Source organism: Petaurus breviceps, unplaced genomic scaffold (assembly GCF_028583685.1).
Source record: "Petaurus breviceps papuanus isolate PSGF00001 unplaced genomic scaffold, PetGlider_PUasm1.0 90625, whole genome shotgun sequence".
Classification (NCBI taxonomy): domain Eukaryota; kingdom Metazoa; phylum Chordata; class Mammalia; order Diprotodontia; family Petauridae; genus Petaurus; species Petaurus breviceps.
The window spans coordinates 4,159,614-4,181,267 of record NW_027187289.1 but is presented as its reverse complement, the minus strand read 5'-3'; the positions used below and the strand labels follow the sequence as shown (position 1 = coordinate 4,181,267).

The following is a 21,654-nucleotide window of genomic DNA, read 5'->3' as shown; positions in this document are numbered from 1 at the left end:
TGATAAACGTATCGGACCCAAGAATGGGAAAATTTTAAAAAAACCTCATCATTGGCCTACATCATCAAGTATCAACCAAATAATCTGGTAAAAAAAAAGAAAAATTGTGTCACAGGCCTTCAAATAGAACTGCTAACACCAGAGCTACCATGTTTCTCCGATAATAAGACACTGTCTTATTAATTTTTTGGAAAGAAAAACACCAGAGGGCTTATTTTCAGGGGAGGGCTTATGTTGTCCTGCCTCAGCTCTCCTCCGCGGCACTGCTCTCAATGGCGCCAGCAAGCAAATCACTGGGGAAGAACAGGATGACGTGCTCACTGCTGCAGCTCTGATTGGATGCAGCTCGGAGCGCAGCGTGCATTTCACCCGGGGGGTAGGGGGGACCGTGCATACAGAGGGTACCGTAATGTAGCGTGTAGCGCAGGGGATCACCTTCACTACAGTAGCAATCTCAATAGGGCTTATTTTCGGGGGAGGGCTTATTTTAGAGGAATCTTACACAGTAAGGGGAGGGTTTACTTCCGGGATAGGTCTTATTATCAGGGAAACACGGTAGAACTTTATGAAACTCACGACAAGCCGGTAGTACTAATAAATGTAAGTAACGGGAAATCAGTTTTGCATAAGCAAATCAGTTTTGTATTATGTTACAATGTCCTATTAGTATACTTTTCAAAATGATACAAATTATGTATAGGACATCATATGAAATAATAATAAATAAATATCAGGAGTAAAACACCATATTTGTGATTACAAAAGAACTATCAAAAGACTAACCACTTTAATCCTTGTTCTCTAACTTCTGTCTGGCTTAGACTAGTCTAATGAATTGATTAACTGGACCTCTACTTTTATCTTCAACATAAAACTAATAAAAACTAAATTTTAAAATTGTATATTTGCTAGGAAAAAAGTTTATTATTTGATTGTTTTCTTGACTATCGTCTACAAAGAAGATTCATAGAAACATCAATATTTTTTAAGAAAAAGTCAGGGGGCATCACTTATGATAAATAACAAATAATAATTCTTAAAATAAAGTTTGTTATGTCTTAACTGACAGGAAGTGATCTCTTAATGATGTGCAAGGAAAAAATTAAATTAAAAAGTAGAACAACAAAAGTAATTCTGAAAAGCTGGTATGTACAAATGAGGCAACTCCAATGTGACTTATTCAAACAAAGGGCTGATGGAAAATGAGTGGTGCTGGACAACAACTTAGATTATAATGATATTCTAAGGGATATTAACTGAAATTTTTAAAAAAAGCTTAATGTGATAAAGAATATAGAAACAACCTTGGTGAACAAACTATTTAATCACCTTACCAAATAGAGAAATATATTAGGTAAGGACTATCCTAGTTTACAGTATTAAATCATTTGTAAGATCTCAAGCAAAAGACAAAAGATCTAAGAAGGAATTGAAGAAAAGCAGGTTTAATTAAGCAAAATCATGAATATACTATTTGTGGATGGAACCAGAAGGTAATAAACAATGGAAAATGGAAATGATGCGTAAAGATTTTATTTTTTTTAAAAAAGGTCTTTAGAATCAAAGTCATCAAATTTGAACTCTAATACCACAGGTGAGAATCTGTTCTAGGAGGAAGAAAAAGTGACACTGAAGAAAACAAAGATATGAAGAACACTTAGACCCAGTACAGAAAGGAGGTCTATTCTGTAAACAACACAAATTTGAGGGTAATCAGCATCTGATTCTGAAGGTAGCTAAAGGGGATCAAAATACTCAAAGCAAGGAAAAAACTCAGTGGTGAAAAATCCCACCTTTTATCATCTGGCACTCAACCTTCTTTTAAGGTGTCTCTTGATGGAGGTAGGCTGATTATCAAAAATAAGATAAATTGCCTACTTTATCTAAATGTTAGAAATTTTCCTAACTAGAGTTTGTGAGTTATTTTTAACGTAATCTTATCTTTTCATTTCATCTAAACATGACGAAGCAGTAGAGGACAGAACCATATGATATGAGAAGTACCTCTACAACAATTCTTACAACCATAATTCAACTTTATAGGCATTCACTAGAGCTAATATTCTCCACTGAACAGCTTTTAAGAATTTAAGAGTTAATGTCATGCCAGGAAAATGCTTTGAAATAGCAATTCTGTAGAAAATAGATACATGGCAGAAAGTATCATCATATTTTTCAGTGTATTTGAGTTGTGGAAAATATCATACCTTGAATTTTCCTCAAAACGCTGTGCTCTTAACTGGAAAGACAGATACAAAGAAGATGCTATAGCCATTAATTGTTGTTTTTCTGTCTTATTTAATTTATGACCTGGAAGTAAAAATAAACAGAGGAAGAATAATTTAAATATTTGTAGAAACATGCAATTGTCATGTAAAAAAATGTTATTTAAATAAACACTTGCTATGCTAATATTGTGCTAGGTAATTTAAGGAATTCAATAAGATCTGCTTCCTGTCTACAAAAATTTTCTAATTAGTGGAAAAACAACATATATGAAACAATTATTAAATCCCTCATATATTCCTAAGAAAAACTGTTTGATCTTTTCCCTTTTTTAAAGTGTGTGAACCTCCTCATACCCAACAACTCTACAAAGACATCTTCCTTACTTTCTACTACACCAAAGAAATTGAGACTATAGTCAAGAAAACATTCATTCAAATCTTCCTTATACTAAAACTTTACCAATTAGCTCCTTCCCATGTGTTTCAGGTAATAACTATCCTTTCCAATGTTAACCACTCTCTAATCATGCTTTATATCATCTGCTATACTCTCCCAACTAATCCAGTGCCTTAACCAAAGAGGGCCTAAGTATCTATCTATACCTACTTCTCACAATTATTTTAAGCAATTGGGGTTAAGTAACTTGCTCAAGGTTACAAGGCCAGGTGTTTCTGGGTGGGTGCTAAGTGTCTGAGCCCGGATTCGATCCCCAGGTCATCCCGACTCTGGGGCTGGTGCTCTTACTTGCTGTGCTACCTGGCCGCCCCTATTTCTCACATTTTTAATGATGATGACAGCTAGACATTATATAGCACACTAAATTTTGTGAAGCAAGTTACAAGTATTATCTCACTTGATACTCCCAGCTACCCTAAGAGGTACATTCTACTATTATTGCCACTTCACAGGTGAAGAAACTGAGGCAAATGGATATTAAGTGACTTGCCCAGTGTTACTCTACTAAGTGTTTGAAGCTAGATTTAAATTCTAGTTTTCCTGACTTCAAATCTAGTGGTCTATCCATCTTGCCTTTTACTCTCTACAATCCCCTATCATTAAAAAAAAAACAAAAACTCCCTCTTATCCTGCTGGAAAACCATCCTATTTTATAACTCCCCTTTCACTATCTAATGGCTAAAAAAAAAAAAAAGTGATAAAATTACAGCCTGTATGTCATTACCACCTATTTCTTTCTCAATTCTTTGCAATTTTGGCTTCACTCTCCATCAAACTAATGAAACTTTTTTCAAAGAACATTAAAGACCATCAAGTTGTCAAATAGAAGGATCTATTCCCAGGTGATACCATGGTTATTTTTTGTGCTATCTCTTCCTATTTCTTGGTGTTCTCTTTTCCCTTGGCTTAAGGACACTTGAATCACTTCTTCTTGACCTACTTAATAAACATAAATTCCCAAAAGGTCTCTCCTGGGCTCCCACTTTTTTCTCTATGCCATTGTTTGCTTGGTGATCAGCCATGTATATACAAAAACACATATTGGTCTCAAAGCAGATATCCAATTATTATCTAAAATGCAAACATGTCTAAATCAGAACCTATCATCTTATGAGATACATCAGTCACTGAATAGCAGATGATGAAAGTTTTTTTTTTCTAAGCTATAAATGAACCAGAACAATGTACATATAGCAAAAGAAAGTTAGGTTAAGTTATAACTAGAAACATGTCAACATTTAAAATTTTTAAATAGTAACCTTTCGATTGTTATTTCCTATAAGTCTGTGGCATTTCTATTTCTAAAGCTGTTAAAGCTTTAAACTAGACTAAGACTTCTGGGACACACCATATATGTCCTCTTCTCTCCTAAAGCATTCACCACACAAATACAAATATTCATTAACTCTTGCTCAAACAATTGCAAAAGACTTTCTTTCTAAAACTAAAATCATATAGGGGAGGCTATGTGGCATAGTGAATAGAGCACCTGCCCTGGAGTCATGAGGACCTGAGTTCAGATGTGACCTCAGACACTTAACATAACACTTACTAACCATGTGATCTTATCCCCAATTGCCCTGACATTCCCCTCAAAAAAAAGGGAAAATAAAATCATATGTTGAGTGATTTTTGGTTTTGTTCTTTTTTTTAACATCACCATAATTTTTCCCAGTATCCATTTTCTTTTCGATCCTAGGAAGCTATCCAGTATAACAGATATTTTGAAAGAAAAAAAAAAAGATGGGGAAAAATCGAAATAGCTGAATAATAAAACAAAAAAACTTTGAAAAAATATGTGCAATGTACACTTATGAACCTACAACATCTTTAAAAGAGGTGGTGTGTCTTTTCATATCTCTTTGGTCTAGTAAAGAAGCAGGCTGTAAGAATAAAAAAACAAAAAAGAAGCTATATATCCAAGTAGTGGTACCTACTAAACTGTTTATCTAAATAGAGTTGGTCACTCCAAACCAGCTCTTATCTATTGCTATCAAGGCCCTGGAATGATACAATGTACTGTGGTTTATAGAACTCTATGCTACAAAATTAAATCTTAGTTAAATCTTTTTGAAAATAAATCAAAATTCTTATCATTTATTGTGAGTCAGAATATATTTAGGTATAGTGAGGAGTATAATTTCAATAGTATGAGCTACTTTAGTCAAGTATGAATGAATAATAAACTTAGTAGGGTAAATATTTTCAATTCATTCAACTGAATTCCACAAAATGTTACAGTTCTCAAAGGATTTAAAGAAGAGGTCAGAATCTGAAATGAATATCTAATTCGTATAATACTTGTAATTCCAAGGGGCAGCCAGGTGGCTCAGCGAGTAAGAGTAAGAAATGGTCTGTTGCACCAGGGTGAGAGTAGTGCAGGGCAGTGTTGGCCACACCAGCACATCCCAGGACCCAGGAAACCAGGAGAAAATCATGAAAAACAAGTCAATAGATTGACACAAAAAAATACTTTAGAAAAAAATACCTTAAAAAAAAAAAGACTAAGTCAAATGGCAAAAGGTACAGTGAGAGAAGACTGTTTTAAAAAGAATGGGCCAAATAGAAAGAGGCACAAAAATTCACTGAAGAAAAGAATTCCTTAAAAAGTAGTATTGGCCAAAAGGAAAAGGAAGTACAAAAGTTCAATGAAGAAAATAATTCCTTAAAAATCAGAATTGAGCAAAGAAAAGTTAATGACTTTATGAGAAACAAAGAAACAATAAAATAAAATAAAATGGATGAAAAAATAGAAGACAACATAAAACATCTCACTGGAAAAACAAATGACCTGGAAAATAAAACCAGGAGAAATAATTTTAAAATAAATGGACTACCTGAAAACCATAATCAGAAAAAGAGCCTGGACATCTTTCAAGAAATTATATAGGGGGGTGGCTAGGTGACACAGTGAATATAGTAAGCAGCTAGAAAGAAACAATTCAAGTATCATGGAGCCATAGTCAGGATAACATCTTCTACATTAAAGGATCAGAGGGCTTGGAATATGATACTGCAGAGAGCAAAGGAGCTAGCATTACATCACCCACCTATGAAAACTAAAAATAAGCCTTCAAGGGAAAAAAAGTAGATATTCAATGAAATAGAGGATTTTCAAGCATTCTTGATGAAAAGACTAGAGCAGAATAGAAAATTTGATTTTGAAATGCAAGATTCAAGAGAAGCATAAAAAGGTAAACAAGAAAGGGAAATCATAAGCAACTTAATAAGGTTAAGCAGTTTACATTCCTACATGGGATGATGATACCAGTAACTTATGAGAACATTCTCATTATTAGCAAAAATAGGAGTATATACAGACAGAGGTCACACCTGTGACTTGATTATGAAGGGATAATATCTTTAAAAAAGTAAAATTAAGGGGTGAAAGAGGAATGTACTGGGAGAAAGGGAAAGGGAGAGGTAGAATGGAGTAAATTATCTCTCATAAAAGAGCCCTGAAAAAGCTTTTACAATGGAGAAGAAAAGGGAGGTGAGGGAAAGTAAGTGAAACTTACTCTCATCAGAACTAGCTCAAAGAAGGAATAACATAAACACTCAATTAGGATAGAAATCTATCTTACCCTATAGGAAAGTAGGCAGGGATGAAGATGGGGCGGGGGGGAAGTAGGTAGGGAGTGGGAGATAGAAGGAAGGGCAGATTGGGAGAGGCAGCAGTCAGAAACAAAACACTTTTGAGGAGGGACAGGGTGAAAGGAAAGAGAGAATAGAATAAATGGGAGATGGGGAGATAGGATGGAGGGAAATACTGTTAGCAACAGTAACTGTGAAAATAAAATTTTTGAACCAAGTTTCTCTGATAAAGGCCTCATTTCTCAAAAATATAGAGAATTGAGTCAAATTTATAAAAGAAGCATTCCCCAATTAATAAATGATCAAAATACATGAACAGTTGTCAGATGAAGTAACCAAAGCTATCTATAGTCATATGAAAAATATTCTAACTCATTACTGGTTGGAGAAATGCAAATTAAAACAATTCTGAGGTAGTACCTCATACCTATTAGTTTGACTAATAGAAGAGAAAAGGTAAATATCAAATGGTGGAGGGGATATGGGAATAATGGGGTATTAATGCACTGCTGGTAGAGTTGTGAATTATTCTATAAAGAAATTTGGAACTATATGCCAGGTCTGTATCCCAAAAGAGATAAAAAAAACAGGAAAAGAATCTCTACGTAAAAAAAAATTTTCAGCAACATTTTTTAGAATATTTTTTAATCAAAGGATTTATTAACTTCTAGCTTACATCATTGATTTCCGCAGGATTTTGAGTTACAAATTTTATCCCCATTTTTCCCCTACCCACCACCCCAAAATAGCAGTCCCACTGGATATCCCCTCCTCCAATATGCTCTCTCCCATATCTTCTCCAACTTTCCAGTAGGGGACAGTGGATTTCTATGCCCCAGTGCCGGTATATCTTATTTACCAGTTGCATGTAAAATAATATGGATAATAGTATATATAGATATATTTTAAACAACTGATTTTAAAACTTTGAATTCCAGATTCATTCCCTTCCTCCCTTGTCACCCACCCTTACTCAGAAGATAAGCAATTCAATATACATGTGTACATGTGTAGGTATGCAAAACATTTCCATAGTAAATATATTGTAGAAGACTGAATATATTTCCATCCCTCCTATCCCACCTCCCACTTGTTCTATTCTCTACTTTGATCCAGTCCCTTTTCAAAAGTGGGTGCTTCCAACTTCACTCTCCCCCAGCCCACCCTCTCATCATCCCCCCTCACATCCCCTTCCCCCCTGCTCTGCTGTAAGGTGAGATAACTTATACCCATACCCTATAGTGGGTATGTCATTCCCTCCCTAAGCCAAATTCAATGAGAATAAGGTTGAATCATTCCCTTTTTCATTCCTGTTCTTCCTTCCATTGTAATCATTTTCCCTTACCCTTTCTATATGAGATACTTTACCCCAATCTATCTCTCCCCATGTCCTCTCATATGTCTTAATTTCACCTTTTAAGTATCATCCCTTCCCTTTCAATTGATCCTGTGCCCTCTATGTATACCTGTACACATATATATACACACATTCACATATGTATTCATACGCCAATATACCCTCCTATATAGACATATATATGTGTTTGTGTATATATATACACATATACATACACACACACACACACACACATATATATATATACATATATATATATATATATATATATATATATATATATATATATATACACATACACACATTTCTATTCCCTTCACTTATTGTCATACTGAGAAAAGTTTTACAAGTTACAATTATAGTTTTTCCATGCAGGAATGTAAATAGTTCAACACTGATAAGTTCCTTATGATTTCTTTTCCGTTTACCTTCTAAAGCTTCTCTTGCTTCTTGTATCTGAAATGTCAAATTTTCTATTCAACTCTGGTTTTTTCATCAAGAATGCTTGAAAGTCCTCTATTCCACTGAATGACCATATTTTCCCCTGAAACAGAATGCTCAGTTTTGCTGGGTAGTCGATTCTTGGTTTTAATCCCAGCTCCTTTGACCTCCAGAATATCATATTCCAAGCCCTTTGATCCCTAAGTGTAGAAGCTGCCAGATCCTGTGCTATACTGATTGTGATTCCACAATATTCAAATTGTTTCTTCCTAGCTGCTTGTAATATTTTCTCCTTGATCTGGGAATGCCAGAACCTGGCTATAATATTCCTAGGAGTTTTCTTTTGGAAATCTTTTTCAAGAGGCGATCAGTGGATTCTTTCAACCTCTATTTTATCCTCTGGTTCTAAAGCATCAGGGCAATTTTCCTTAAGAATTTCTTGAAGGATGATTTCTAGGTTCTTTCTTTGATCATGGCTTTCAGGTAGTCCAATAATTTTAAAATTATCTCTCCTGGATCTATTTTCCAGGTCAGTGGTTTTCCCGATGAGATATTTCACATTGCCTTCTATTTTTTTCATTTGTTTGGATCTGTTTAATAGTATCTTGATTTCTCATAAAGTCATTGGCTTCTATTTGCTCCAATCTAATTCTGAAGGAATGATTCTCTTCAGTGAGATTTTGAGATTCTTTTTCCATCTGGCAAATTCAGCTTTTTAAGGCATTCTTCTCATTGCCTTTTTGAGCATCCTTTGCCATTTGAGTTAGTCTATTTTTTAAGGTGTTATTTTCTTCAGTCAGGTTGTTGACTCTCATTTCATAATTTTCGTGCATTGTTCTCATTTCTCTTCCCAATTTTTCCTCTCCTCTTATTTGGTTTTCAAAATCCTTCTTAAGCTCCTCTATGGCCTGTAACCAGCTCGTATTTTTCTTGGAAGCTTTTGGTGCAGGAGTTCTAACTTCACTGTCTTCCTCCTGTTCCATGCTTTGATTCTTTTTGTCCCCAAAATAGGAGTGTAAAGTTGGGTTGCTCTCTTTGCTTTGCTTCCTTTGCCTGTTCACGTTGTCACTCAATTACTTGACTTTTGGGCTTTTTGCCACAGTAGGACTCTGCTACCAGAAGGGAGCTTGGTCCCAAATACTGGGGTTTTCTCAGCTGCTGAAGGTATTAGTTGGGTACCCTCTCTGAAGCCTCTACACGCTCTGGCAAGCTGTTCACACACCCCAAGACCTCCACCCTAGACCACAATCCAGATCTAAGCAGGTTAAAGCAAGAGCAATGATTACCCCTCAGACTGGTTGCTTCGTCACCTTACACTGCAGGCCAGGAGCTGAAGCTTCCATGTGGCGATGGCTACACAGCGGCAGCACCTCAGTGGCTTCTCCCTCCAGGGGATAAAGACCGACCGCACTCCCAAACTACTGGATCCCAAAGTCAACACTGCATTGACCTCTCACTTTGTCCTTAGCATCTATAGGTTGATAATTCTAGAAACAGCCAGAGCTGCTGGTGATCTGAAGTCCCACTAGCCAGGGGCTGGTCAGGCCTCCCTGGGGCTAAAACCTCTGGCTCACTTGGGGCTGGGGTAGGCTCCCAGAGCTGCACTGGCTGCTCCCTGCTGGCCTGCCATGCTGTCCTCAGCAGGAGGTTAGCTTCTTTTGTGTCATTTTGTGGGTCCTGTAGCTCCAAAGTTTCTTCAGAGTCACCTTTCACATGAATTGGAGGTGATGGGAGACAGAGTCCCACAGAAAAGTCTTGTTTCTACTCCACCATCTTGACTCTGCCCCACCCCAGCAACTTTTTTTAAATTAAATTTTATGTTTATTTTTAGTTTACATCATTCATTTCCACAAGATTTTGAGTTACAAATGTTCTCCCCATCTTTCCCCTATCCACCACCCCCAAAATAGTGATCCCACTGTATACCCCCTCCCCCAATCTGCTCTCTCCTACATCCTCTTCCATCCCCCCTCCGACTCTCCAGTAGGGTAATATGGATCTCTATACCCAAGCAGCAGCTCTTTTTTTGTAGCAAAGAATTGTTAATTGAGGGGATGGCCATCAATTGGGAAATGGCTGAAAAAGTTTCAGCATGTGCTTGTGATGTAATGCTATTGTGCTATGGGAAATGATGAGTAGGATACCTTAGGAAAACCCTAGAGAGATTTTCATGATCTGATGCAAAGTAAAATGTACTTTATACAAGGTAACAGCAATGCTGTAGGATGATCAACTATGAATGACTTGGCTATCCTCAGCAATGCAATGATACAAGACAACTCTGACAGGTTTATGGTGAAAATGCTTTCCATCCTTAGAGAAGGAACTGATGATGTCTGAATGCAGATTGAGGTGTACTTTTTTTGCTTTCTTTGTTTTCTTTTTTTGGGGGGGTGGGGGAGGGGCATGTTTTCTTTCACTATATGACTATTGCAGAGATGTTTTCCATGACTATACATGTATAGCCTGTGTCAAATTGCTTGCTTCCTCAACGGGGGATGGAACTGGGGGAGGAGAGGAGAGAATTTGCAAGTTGTGGTTAAAGACAAATGTTAAAGATCACAATCACATGCCACAACTTGTTCAGCCATTTTGCATGTAATTAAGGAAAAATGGAATATTAAATAAAAAAATTTTTTAAAGTAAAAAAATGTAAGGGCATCCATCTTTAACTCTTTGTACTGTAATATTTATATAGTAATAAATCATAGCAGATTCATACATATTAAAATATATTTTCAACAAGTCAAAAGTATGTCCTTTTTCTACCTCAGTGAAACATCCCTTAAAATTTTTTCTAGGAATAGTCTATCGCAAGAGGATATTATAATTATACTTATCAATTCAAACAGCTATAGTTCAATATGGAGCTGACACTGGATCTAAACATTTAAAGTTTCATAGACATTTGTGGAATCAGTGTTGCTCTTGCTGGATAAAGTTCAAAATTAAATTAAGTAGATTACTTATTATACTACAATGATCTAGGACATATTAAAAATATAAATACTAGAATGATGAAGAATCTACAAATTTTTTTACTCAAAAACAGTTGAAGACACTGGATGTGTATTGCTTAGAAAAGAGAAAAATAAGGAGAGAGCAAACAATTGCCTTCAAATATTTAATATTCTGTCACTTAGAAGAGGTAACAGATCACCTTTGATTTATTTTTTACTGTTTCAAAAGTTGTAAAACTAGCACTAGCTTTAAAATCAAAACAAGTCAGAAAGAATAAAGGAAAGTTCAGCTCAGCAGAAGAAAGAATTGTCTAATAATTAGAGCTGTCTAACAACAGGATGAGTTGCATCAGAACATAGATATTTGTCGAACATGCAAAGTATTCCAAAAAGATAGAATTACTTTTTCAAGATAGAATGTTGAAGAAAATACTTTTATACCTTTTAAGAATGAATGAAATGTTCTTCAGATCCTTTGAAATCCTTGCTTCTTTAGTTCTACACTAATAACCCAATATTTAAATTGAAAGCCAATGTGCAGCTGAGAATTCTAGAAATACAAAGTTCCTGGGTATTGTGTTCATGTTTCAACATCAATTCATCCTGTTGAATAAGTAATGGTTTAGAGAAAGAGCTTAAAGTAGGAATCTACATTGCCAAAATCAGCTGAAATCAAGTAAAGAGGCAGTTTGGTTTTTTTTCAGAATTTTCACTGTACCAGTACAGTTGTCAAACTCTGCATCTTCCATTTTACACCAATATAAATCACAAATTCATGCCTTAATAAAAGCCTACCTTGAGTACTTAGAAAAACGTTAGCTTTTTTCATTTTTTCCATTCTTTATTTTTTTTCCTTAGGACAAGATTAATAGAGCTACAAAACATGAGATGGGCTTGAGCCCAAAGAGGTGACTGTGGTACAATGTTAACACAGCACTCGGTCATTAGGAGTGAGAAAGAGAGCTGGCAGGCTCAGCTGGTGGGCTGCTGCCCTGAGAGAGGGAGGAAGGATCTGGATGAGTCAGGCCCCATGAGCAGAGGGCATGCCCAGCTACCCCATACTGCCTGGGCTCCTGCTACAAAGACCTTCCAGTTGAAAGGTTGGGGAAGATCAAGCACAGTTGTCCTGCAGACAGTGGCTAACAAATCCACAGGCCCCATGGGGTGGGGGGGGGGGGAGGAGGAAGAGGACCATCCGTGGCTACAGAGAGCAGCTCACTGCTGCTTGGAGAAGTATTCCTTACTGTCCTGAACATCAGGCTTGATGGTGTCACTCCCTGGTTTCCAGCCAGCAGGGCACACTTCACCATGCTTGTCTGTGAACTGGAAGGCCTGGAAAAGCCGAAGAGTTTTATCTACAGAGCAGCCCACAGGAAGGTCATTGATAGTGATCTGGCAGAGGATCCCCTTCTCATCAATAATGAAGAGACCCCTGAATGAAAATCCCTCATCTGCCTTTAAGGTCCCATAATCTTGAGCAATGCTTCATTTGGGGTCAGACAACAATGGGATATTCACAGCTCCCAGTCCACCATTCTTCTTGACCATATTGACCCAGGCAAGGTGAGAGAGGCACGAATCCACTGAGGCACCAATCACTTGGCAGTTGATTTTCTTAAATTCTTCAACTTGATCACTGAAAGCAATAATCTCCCTAGGGCACATGAAGGTGAAGTCCAAAGGGTAGAAGAGCAACACAACATATTTCCCTTACTAGTCAGAAAGGCTGATGTCTTTGAACTGCCAATCAGGCATAACAGCGGTAGCTTTGAAATTAGGGGCTGGGTACCCAATCTTGGCATTTCCAGCAGACATGTTGACAGCAACAGCAAGTTTCCGCAGACTAGCTCAGAGGAAGGAGGAACACGTGAAGAGGATCTGGAGAACCCCCATTTTTTTCCATTCTTGACATGGAATTCCTATTACTTCTTTATCGCTAGACTGTCATATACTGAACTATTCCTAAAACATATGTCTGTCCAGCATAACATCTACCATACATTCATGTACAGGTTTAACATCTCTTTTATGTTATTTATATGTACTTTTGTAAGCTGATCCTAGGTTGTCCAAGTCCAATATCAACAACTGTATATTGGATATTATGAAATGGATACCCCATATGCATTTCAAACTCAACATTTTCTAAAGAGAACTTATATTTTTATTCCCAAACCCACTTGAATTCCAAACTTTCCAGTTACTATTGAGAACAACAGCATCCTATTTGTCACCAAAGTTAACAATTTTAGTGTCAATATTTCCCTTTCACTTACCCCATATATGTAGTCAGTTCCCAAATCTTGCTTTTCGATACCCACAACATTTCTCAAACACACTTCCTGTTCTCTATTCACATGATCATCTACCTAGTTTAAGTCTCTAATACTTGGATTACCACCAGTGGGCTTCTAACTAGTCTCCCTGCCTGAAATCTCTCTCTTCGAATCCATTTTCCATTCAGCTGCCAGAGTGATTTTCCCAAACTATGAAGTTAATGTTGTTAACTCAGTCCCTCACTATTCAATAAATGCCAGTGGCTCAATATTAACTCAAGGTTTAAATAAAACTCCATTGTTTAACATTTAAAGCTATTACTAACATGCTCCCTTCTTACTTTTCCTCTTCATACATATTATTTTCCTCCATATGTTCTCCAGTCCAGCTATACTGGCCTACTTGCTGCTTCTTGCATATAATGCTCTATCATCCATTTCCACACCTGTTTACTGGCTGTCCCTTACACATGTAATGCTCTCCCTACTGATTTCTATGTATCAGAATCCTTAGCTTCATTTAAGAGTCAACTGAAACGCCAATTTCAATTGGAGGTCTTTCCCCTTTCCCTCCAACTACTAAAGCCTTCCAACCCAAGATCGCATCTACTCCATCCTTTTTTAAAGTGCCCATTTCTCTAAAAAGTGCTATATGTAAGGAAGAAGAAGGAGGCGGATGTCAATGGATCACAATGAGGCAAATAAAATGTAAAAAGACTGGTGAGATAAGAAAAGCTTAGGTTATGAAGGGCTTTAAAAGGTAACCTGAGGATTTTATATGTGATCCTGGAAATAAGAAGAAACCACTTCATGGCAATGAGACTGTGAAATCTATAAACTCTGGTACTATACACACTATACAACTCTGATCTCAGAAGTTAATCTGGATGACAATCTGGAGATAAAAATTATTTCTTTTTTTTATACTGCTCAGCAGGAATGATAACAACAACAAAAAAGAGAATAGGTAAACATGTTGCAAATTAAGAAGAAAAAAATAACATCTGCCAGCATTCAATTACAAATTGTTGTTGGTTTTCAGTCATTCAGTCACATCTGACTCTACATGACCCCATGGACGTTCATTGGGTTTTCTTGGGAAAAACTTTGCAGTGGTTTGCCATTTCCTTCTCCAAGGTGTCCCCATTTTACAAATGAGAAATTAAGGCAAAGTGAGGTTAAGTGATTTGCCCACAGTCACACAGCTAGTAAGTGTCTGAGGTCAGAATAGAGTTCAGACTTTCCTGACTCCAAACCTAGTGCTCTATCTACTGTACCCCCTAGCTGGCAATCATTCAGTTACAAATACAATAGTTTTCTGGTACTCGATCCAATTTTACTCTGAGAAGATTTCAACATTATCTTCATTTTGAGGGCTTTAAAAAGATTTTGTTCTTGCCTTGGTGTTTTCCCTCCATTTATTATTATTTTTTTTTTAAAGCAATCGGGGTTAAGTAACTTGCTCAAGGTTACACGGCCAGTTATTTCTGGATGTGGTACTAAGTGTCTGAGCCCGGATTTGATCCAGGTCATCCCGACACTGGAGCCGGTGCTCTTACTCGCTGAGCCACCTGGCCGCCCCTAAGCAATTGGGGTTAAGTAACTTGCTCAAGGTTACACGGCCAGGTGTTTCTGGGTGGGTGCTAAGTGTCTGAGCCCAGGATTTGATCTCCAGGTCTTCTCAACACTGGAGCTGGAGCTCTTACTCGCTGTGCTACCTGGCCACCCCTTTCCCTCCATTTAAAGAACACTTTCATATAGCTTTAGAAAATTCCTAGTCATTCCAGTTATTTTTTTTTAAGTCTGCATTTTTAAAACTGACTAATCTTAGATCTATAATGAGCTGGAACAAGCTGGTATCTTTCTTATTAGGAGGGCTTTTAAAGTCCCCTTTGCCTCTCCACTTCCCCCACTCCCTACAAGTTCAGTCTACCGGGAAAGGTCTTAGACCTTGAGGTGGATGGTGATCTGGGGGCACAATAGAGACAGCCACAGTAATCAAATAAAACTAGGAAGGTAAAAGAAAATAACAAGCATTCATAACCAGCTATACAAATGATAGACAGAAGGAGCTACCAAACAGAACAGGAAAAACCATTCCAAAGTCCTCAGACACATCAGAAGACAACTTTGTCCAGGTGGGAAATCTGGAACTATCTAACAGCTCCAACAGAACCAGAGCCATAGTGAAAATCTGAAGGTTTGTAACTCCAGTCACTACTACACAGAACTATTCATTCTTGAAACAGAAAAGACAAAAACCCTTCAAACAAGACATAACAACTAGATTAGGTCCTGAAACAAGGTGCAAAATAAAACCAAAACCAAATCAGAGTATAACAAGAAGGACCATGCTTCAAACCAGGTAAAACATCATAAGTTCTAAGCATCACATATCAAGCAGTTTTTTGTAAAGTGGGGGAAGTTAAACAATCACTTAAGAGATTTATCATTCAGAAATATGTATTGGATAATCCATACTTCATATGTTTTTTGTTATTTTTTTATTCAAAAAGTCCCTGCAGGGGGACAGAGTCAAGATGGTGGAATAAAAGCAGGAACTTGCTTGAGATCGTCCCTCAGTGACCTCCAGAAAGTCCCTGCAGAAATGAAAGCCTCATCAAGGACTTACTAAAACATATGAAAAGGTCTCTTCGCCTGGGGTAGAACCCGGGACACCACTGAAGAAGGACCCAAGTGAGAAACAGAAAGTAGCTTTCATCTTTAGTATATCAAAATTGTTGGAAAACTGGTATCATTCTGCATCTTTACGGTTTGTCCAAGGGAAGAAACAGACCATGGGCATTGAAATAGATATCCCAGCCATGGTCCTTTTTAAACTGAACATAGGTGAATAATTTATGGTCCTACAAACAAAAGGATAAACTGGGGAGGGGAGCAGTACAGATTTGAAAGACACATAGCTAATAGTGTTGGGAAAGGAAACTAATGGAGATTAATACAGTGGGGCACATGTGATCAGAAAATTCTAAAAACAAGTACTCTAACTGGAAGCTTTCCAGAGAAAGGGAGAGAAACAGAGACAGATAGAAACAAAGAGAAAGAAAGAGAGGAGAGGGGGGAGAAAAAGAGAGACAGAGAGAGAGAGAGCGCAAATTTTCTTATGGGAAAGAAAATTTCTCCTTCTCGTGTCTTCTTGAGCGTAGCAATACCAAGTGTACATCTAGGAATTTGCAGTGATGTTAAGCTCTCCACAAGTGCAACAAAATAGAAGAGCCCAGAACCATAATACCACACTTGCTGATGGGGGAGGCAAATGGCAGTCAAGAAAGGTTTTGTGTAGAAGGAGGCAGGTAAGCTGAGTTTTGAAGTAAATTAGGGTTTCCAAAAGAAAGAAGTAAGAAGGGAGTACCTTCAACGTGTGGGAGAAAGCCAGTGACTGCAAAGATCCCAAGACAAAATACAGAGGGCTGTGTATGAGAAACATCAAGTAGACTAGTTTGACTAGAATGTGTTATGTATGAATGGGGCCAAAGACCAAGGATTCTGGAAAGGTAGGCTGGAACTAGATGGGGAAAACAATAAGTAAGGTCCCTGAGCTCAAGGAACTTAGACATTCTTGGGGTAGGGATATACAAGTACACATATAGAACACTTAAAAATACATTATATTCAAAAGTACATTGAAGAAATTATACTTTCCTAGTGTTTTATTCTTATTTTTGATACTAATTATTATTTCAGTGATACATAAAACTCCCAATAAGAAGCCATCCCCATGCCAAGCCCAGGCTGGGAATTGTAGCACTTGCTCTGAAACTTAAAAGTCAGAGATTCCCTGTAGCACCAAGGTTAAGAGACTCACCAAAGGTCATGCAGCCTTGATATGCAACAGGTAGCATTTGAACACAGGTCTTCATTTGGTAACCTGAGCTGCCTTTCTGTTTCTTTTGTTTTCTGAACATTCCTAATGTGAATATGTAAGTAAAACAACTGTTGATTTGACTATATAATATGCTAAATGTTACTTCTCCGATAAGCCAAATTTGAGAAATATGTTAAATGTTACCATGCAAAATGTTTCAAAATGCTAAATGGTACTTTTTAACTGAATATTATAAATTAACAGATGTTTTGACTGAAATTATATAACTTTTAAATGGAGAAAAACTCATGACTTGCAAAAAATTATTTGGAAACAAGTAATATCTGAAAAATATTTCCATAAACACAAACCTTTGAAACCATCAGGATATACATCAGAGAGGAATTTTGTGTTAATGTCTCCTTCAACAAAACGTCTATGGTTGATCACTTCGCGAAGTAAAGCAATATTATGTGTAACACCTAAAAAGAAAATAGTATTACAATTAGAAGATTATTACTCACAGGATTTTAACATTATCATTCCTAAGAAATTAAATAATATTATAAACTAGAAGGAATTCTAAGAAGTTTCTTTCCTTCTTCGAAATTCAGACACAAATTCAAGTACTTACTTTAAAATAAGGCTGTCCTTTAGAAAATGTAATAATTCCTTGCTATCTAAATGCAATCATTTAGAGACTATACCAATCAAGACATGAACACATATTTCACTGCAAACTGAAAGATAAGAAAGTCCCCATCCACAGCAAAACATTTATAGCAGCACTTTTTGCAATAGCAAAGTACTATAAACAAAGTAGATACTCATCAAATGAAGAATAGGTAAACAAATTGTGACATATGAATGAATATCACTATGCTGTAAAATATGAAGAATACTGATAAGTACAGAAAGAGCTGTGTGAAATAATGCAGAGTGTAGTAAGCAGAGCCAAAAAATCTATATACACAGTGAAAATAATATAAATATAAAGAAAAGTCATTAAAAGAAATCAAAAGCAAATGTTGCAAAATTATAAGGAACAAGCATGGGTCCAAAGAAATGATATGAAAAAACACTCATACCCCCACCCTTTGCCAAGATGTGGTATATTACACATATTTTCAGATTTTTTTAATATATGAGTTATTTTAATTTTTCTCTTTTTTTTGTCTTTTAAAATTTTTTTGTTCTATGGGATGACTCTCTGGGATGTTTGGGGGAAGGGGAATTTTAGTGATGTAAAAAATGAATCAATAGAGTAGAGAGCAAAGATAGTGGCATAGAAGCAGGAAAACTCTGTGAGCTCCCCCCAAAATGACCTCAAATACTTACAAAATATGACTCTAAACAAACTTTAGAGCTACAGAACCCACAAAGTTAAAGAGAGAAACCAATCTCCCACTGAAGGGAGCCCAGCAGGCCAGCAAGAAGAGTCCATCATAGTGGAGCAGCAACAACCAGTCACAGCTGGAGGGAATTGGGGAGAGTGGATCATCAGCAGCTATGGAAAAATTATCAACCCATAAATGTCAAAGGCAAAGTAAAAGATCAGTGTGGACATTGGGAACAGGGGGACAGAAAGTGCGGTCCAGCCACTGCCCCCGGAGGGAGAAGCGGCTGAAGAGCAGTGGCCACTGCAGCATGGCTGCTTCAGAGCTCCTGGCCTGAGGACTGCAGAGGGACCAAGCAACCATTCTGAAGGGTAGTTGCTCCTGCTTTAACCTGCTTGGATTTGGATCACTGTCTTGGGTGAAGGTCCTGGGGTGTGTGACCAGGTGCCAGAGCCTGTGGAAGCTTCAGAGAAGGTACCCAATTAATAGTTCCAGCAGATGTGAAAACCCCAGCGATTTGGGACAAAGCTCTCCTCTCTGGGGTGGCTAAGTGGCACAGTGAGTACAGCACTGGCCCTGGAGTCAGGAAGACCTGAGTTCAAATCCAGCCTCAGATACTTAACACAAAAACTAGCCGTGTGACCTTGGGCAAGTCACTTAATCCCAATTGCCCTTCAAAAAGAAAAAAAAAAGCTCTCCTCTCTGGAAGCAGATTTCTACTGTGGCAAAAAGCAAAAAAGTCAAGTAACTGAGTAGAAACATGAGCAAGCAAATGAAGCAAAGCAAGCACAGCAATCCAACTTTAGATTTCTTTTTGGGGGACAAAAAGCATCAAAGCATGGAACAGCATGAAGACAATGAAGTCAGAAATCCTGCACCTAAAGCTTCCAAGAAAAATATGAATTGGTTACAGGCCGTGGAGGAGCTTAAGAAGGATTTTGAAAACCAAATAAGAGAAGTGGAGGAAAAATAGGGAGGAGAAATAAGAATGATGCAAGAAAATCATGAAAAGCAAGTCAACCTGACTGAAGAAAATAACACCTTAAAAAATAGACTAACTCAAATGGCAAAAGAGGCTCAAAAAGCCAATGAGGCCTTAAAAAGCCGAATTTACCAGATGGAAAAAGAATCTCAAAAGCTCACTGAAGAGAATATTCCTTCAGAATTAGACTGGAGAAAATGGAAGCTAATGACTATGAGAAATCAAGATACTATTAAATATATCCAAACAAAGGAAAAAATAGAAGGCAATGTGAAATATTTCATCGGGAAAACCACTGACCTGGAAAATAGATCCAGGAAAGATAATTTAAAAATTATTGGACTACCTGAAAGCCATGATCAAAAAAAGGACCTAGAAACCATTCTTCAAGAAATTCTCAAGGAAAACTGCCCTGATATTTTAGAACCAGAGGATAATTGAAAGGAATATACATATACACATATATGTGTGTATGCAGCATACATATATGTATGTATACATACACATGTCCATATAGGAGGGCATATGAGCATATGAATACATGTGTCGATATATGTGTACAGGTATACATAGATAGAGAGCACAGGACCAATTTAATAGGAAGGGATGATACTTAAAAGGTGAAATTGAGAGATGAGAGCGCAATATAATGAGAGGAGATGGGGAGAGACAGAATGGGGTAAATTATCTCATACAGAAGAGGCAAGGGAAAACTGTTACAATGGAGGGGAAGAACAGGAAGGCAAAAGGGAATGGGTCAACCTTACTCTCATTGAATATGGCTTAGGGAAGGAATGACATACACACTAAATAGGATATCTCATCCTACAGGAGAGTAGGGGGAGAGGGGGTAAGAGGGGGAATGATGGAGGGGAGGGCAGGTTTGGGGGAGGGTAGTTAGAAGCACACACTTTTGAAAAGGGACAGGGCCAAAGAAGAGAATAGAACAAGTGGGGACGTGATAGGATGGAGGGAAATATAGTCAGTCTTTCACGATATATCCACTATGGAAAGGTTTTGTTTAGCTACACATGTACAACCTATATTAAATTGCTTATCTTCCTAGGGTGATGAGGGAGGAAGGGAAAGAATCTGGAATTCAAACTTTTAAAATCAAATGTTAAAAAAAATATATACTCTATTTTTTTTTTTACATGCAACTGGGAAATAAAATATAAAGGCACTGGAGTATGGAGATCCATCTTGCCCTACCAGAAAGTCAGAGGAGGGATGGGGGAGGATATAGGAGAGAGAAGATTGGGGGAGGGGGTATACAGTGGAATCGCTGTTTTGGGGTGGCGGGTAGGGAAAATATAGGGAGAAAAATTGTAACTCAAAATCTTGTGGAAATGAATGACGTAAACTAAAAATAAACAAAATTTAATTTAAAAAAATAAAAAATAAATCAATAAAATCATTTTAAAAGAGAAAAAGAAAAATTGAAGACATCATAAGGAACACTTCACCAATTCTACACTTCAAATCACCTCAATATTACCCTTCCTTCTCTTCTCATTAGCTCCAGTCATAATGGATGAAGTAGTTCTTCTCCTTGCCAACTCTAATCCTTCAAGAGACTTGGACCTCATCTCCCAATTCCCAAGAAGCTTATTCATTCTACAATGTCCATCCCTCTATAAATTTCAACTGCTACTCACCCATTAGTTCCTTGGCTCTAACCTACAAATGTACCTACATCTCCCTCATCCTTTCAAAAAAAAGCAATAGACTCTATGGTTCCAACTCAAGCCAGTATCCTAAACTCTTCTTATCTTTCACACACAAACTCTTAGAGAGGAGGGCTGGGAGGGGAGAACGGGTTCCAGTAGATCCCTATACTTTCTAACCTGCCCATTTCTAAAATTCTTGCAATCTGGTTTTACTTACGTAACTCCAGCAAAATACTTTTACTCTCTTTAAGGTTACCAATGATCTATTACTAAATTAGTTGCCTCTTCTCCATCATCATCCTTTATGACTGTTCTGTAGCTTAACACTGCTGATAACTATTCCTTTCTCCTATATCTTCTCCGAACATTTGTGACATCTGTTGGTGCCCTCTCTTAAGTATCTGACTTCTCAGATATTCATACACATTATGCTCCTTGACTGTGGGTCAGTCTATAAACATTTATTAAAGACCTACAATGTACCAGTCACTGCCATAAGCACTGCAGGCTAAAAATAGGACCTATT

General features: G+C 37.3%; 1 protein-coding gene and 1 pseudogene across 4 annotated transcripts in view; both read right to left on the bottom strand.

Annotated features, from left to right (window-relative positions):
* PCCA (propionyl-CoA carboxylase subunit alpha) overlaps positions 1 to 21,654 on the bottom strand; it is a 550,597-nt gene that overhangs the window by 215,848 nt on the left and 313,095 nt on the right. For all 4 annotated transcript variants that reach the window (XR_011163584.1, XR_011163585.1, XM_069064183.1 and 1 more), the window contains 2 exons: positions 17,511 to 17,621; positions 2,208 to 2,310 (listed from right to left, as the gene is read on the bottom strand). Coding sequence is in view for 2 of the 4 variants with exons in the window: in XM_069064183.1 (XP_068920284.1) it covers positions 2,208 to 2,310; positions 17,511 to 17,621 (214 nt within the window). In the remaining 2 variants the exon portion in view is untranslated. The remainder of the gene's footprint in view (positions 1 to 2,207; positions 2,311 to 17,510; positions 17,622 to 21,654) is intronic.
* On the bottom strand, positions 10,477 to 13,830 carry LOC138142999 (peroxiredoxin-1-like; annotated as a pseudogene).